At 36.6% G+C, this 2,579-nt stretch overlaps 1 protein-coding gene across 2 annotated transcripts in view; it reads left to right on the top strand.

Moving 5' to 3' along the window:
- The window catches only part of LOC122061944 (THUMP domain-containing protein 1 homolog), an 11,533-nt gene extending 10,919 nt beyond the window's left edge, over positions 1 to 614 (top strand). For both annotated transcript variants that reach the window (XM_042625528.1, XM_042625529.1), the window contains one exon: positions 44 to 614. In XM_042625528.1, the coding sequence (XP_042481462.1) occupies positions 44 to 127 (84 nt within the window). In that variant the 3' untranslated portion in view covers positions 128 to 614. The remainder of the gene's footprint in view (positions 1 to 43) is intronic.
- The last annotated feature ends 1,965 nt before the right edge of the window (positions 615 to 2,579 follow it).

The raw sequence follows: 2,579 nt of genomic DNA, 5'->3' as shown, positions 1-2,579 counted from the left end.
AAAAAAAAAGACTGATTATTGTGTTCTATGTTATAATTTTCAGACCATATGCTTGATCGGGGTCGTCGAAAAATATAAGGAGCTATCAAAGTATAACCTGAGGCAGCTCACATCACCAAAGCCATAACTTTTTCCTGTTAATCTTTGAGCTCAAAATCCTTTAATACATCAAGCTCTTCCCCCTGTTGATTTTCATGTTGGAACTTTATCTGAGACTACACTAGTGTCTCCAAGGTGCATGTTGGAGTCGAAGATGATTCAGGGATACGAGAGAAACATTCCAGAAGCAAATGATGAAATTTCTAATGTGAGAGTTGGGCGTGGAGCCTTGGACTTAAATTTTGGACTGTGTTAGAATCTTGTTATTGACATAGCTTGTACATGTTTTTTTAATTATTAGAGATTGAAATTGTAGTATTTATGTTTATTGAAATTGTAGTATTTATGTTTAGGTGAAAAAGATTCCCTGACCATTGTAGGCTCCTTACTTGATGATATTGTTCGTGCACTGCCATTGGTGTGGTGTGTGAGATTCCTCTTACAGCAGCAGCATGGAGAATCCTCCCTGTTTGTTTATTCTCTTGTGGAATTAGCTTGAGTTTTGCACAGTAAAATATTTTATTGTCTTGGGTTCAGATCACAATCCAATTGTCCTTAGACTAATTTTGAGGGGGCTAGAAGAAAACTTCCACTGGGTGTTTGAGCTTTTTCTGAATCTAAATGGGTAAATTTTGTGGCAAAGCCTTATGGTTTGATGGCCTGTTTAAAAAGGTGGAATAAGGAGGTGTTTGCAATTTGTTTTTCAAGAATGGCCTTTTTCAACAGATTCACCTTCTTGAGATTTTGGAACCAACCCATGTGGTCTTAAGTAAACTTGTAGAGTGTTCTGTGTTCAGCTATTACTTTACATTGGTAACCCCAAGAGGTAGCTGAGTTGGTAAGGGATCTTTGCCTCAGTGAGTAATTTTGAATTCGATTCCTCTTTATCTCTTCAAGACCACTCACACGGGGTGTATTTGGATATCCATCGTTAGCCAAAAAAAAAAAAAAGTTATTTTACACTGGTTACTTGATGCTGATGAAATTTTCTGGTTCCAAAATCTAGACATTCATATGTGAAGGTGATAGAAACACTAGTTTTTAACACTCACTAAAATTAACCACCACACCTAGATTTTTTGCTTCACATTTTAGATCCCCTCTTGTTGGAGGACTTTAAACCAATCAGCTTGTGTACAATAGCTATAACATCATATCTAAACTAGTTGCTAGAAGATTACAAAGGTTTATGGATCGGTTTAATTCTCCATTCCAATCAAATTTCGTCAAAGGTCAACAAAAATCTGATAAAATCAACATTGCACAGAGAATATTTCATTCCCTTTGATTTTGTAGAAGTAAACGTGGATAGGTGGTCATTAAACTTGATACGTCTAAGGCTTTTGACCAATTGGAATGGAATTTTATTCATGCCATTTTTTAATGTTTAGGTTTTCCACTCATTGGTGTGATTTTGCTGCTTAATGTCTTATGTTTCATATTCTATTAAACTTAAAAGGTTGGGTTTTGAATATTTTGAACCCTCTCATGGTATTCAACAAAGATGTCTACTTATCCCTTACATTTTTTTTTAGCCATTGAATGACTATTCCAATTATTGTGCCTAGCCTTGAAACTTTTCATAGGGATTAAGATTGTGAGACATGCGCGTGAAATTACTTATCTCTTATTCGCTAATGACACTTTCATTTTGAGTCATGTAAATCTAGAAGACATTACTACCATTCAAACAATTTTCCATCTTTTTCAAGACCTTGCTGGCCAACAATAAATTTGATAAAAGTGAAGTTTTTCTTAGCAAGATTATCCCTAAAGCCCTTCGCTGACAAATCTAACAAGCTTCGGGTATGAAAGAAATGGATTGTGCCTTTCTTTATCTTGGGTCTCCCATTTTTTTTCCCCCATGGGTGAATGGGTCTCCCCTAATTGTTAATAGAAAAAAAAAGCTCTTCTTTCCAAAGACTGGTGTATAGAGTTCAATGTAAGTTGGCTCAGAGGAAACTGCTGCCTTTGACTAGCAAGGATTTACTTAGCTATAATTGAAAAAAGGCTTTCGTAGTGATATGCGGTGGAAGTTTCACAACCCACTCTGATCAAGCTGGATGAACAAACAAGATCGTAAGGAGCCACATTCAATGACATTTGTTTAGAGTTGAGTTGTGAGATTGAATGCAAGATGATTCAATATCCAAATGACCTTGGGAGCTGTTTTATGTTCTTTTACACATCAAATCCATAATAAAGCTATACCCTAGATGTAATATTTTAAAACAAGATAGAGGCTATGCATGCTTAGTTCATAGTTTGGCAAATTATAGTGAGCAACGAACTTAGTACGAGTCATAAACTTGGACATCCTAAGTTTGACTTCCACTAGACACACCTTGGGCCACTGACACAGGGGTGTTTAGTGCTCTTCATTGCTTTCAGTGAAAGTTGAATGGTTCTCATTCAACCCCGGTATGACCTGGTCCATGCGGTTATGGGGTCAGTATGGGCCCATGGGACTAGTTAGGCCG

This window comes from Macadamia integrifolia, chromosome 14 (genome assembly GCF_013358625.1).
Source record: "Macadamia integrifolia cultivar HAES 741 chromosome 14, SCU_Mint_v3, whole genome shotgun sequence".
Lineage (NCBI taxonomy): Eukaryota > Viridiplantae > Streptophyta > Magnoliopsida > Proteales > Proteaceae > Macadamia > Macadamia integrifolia.
This window is presented reverse-complemented; position numbering and strand designations above follow the sequence as displayed.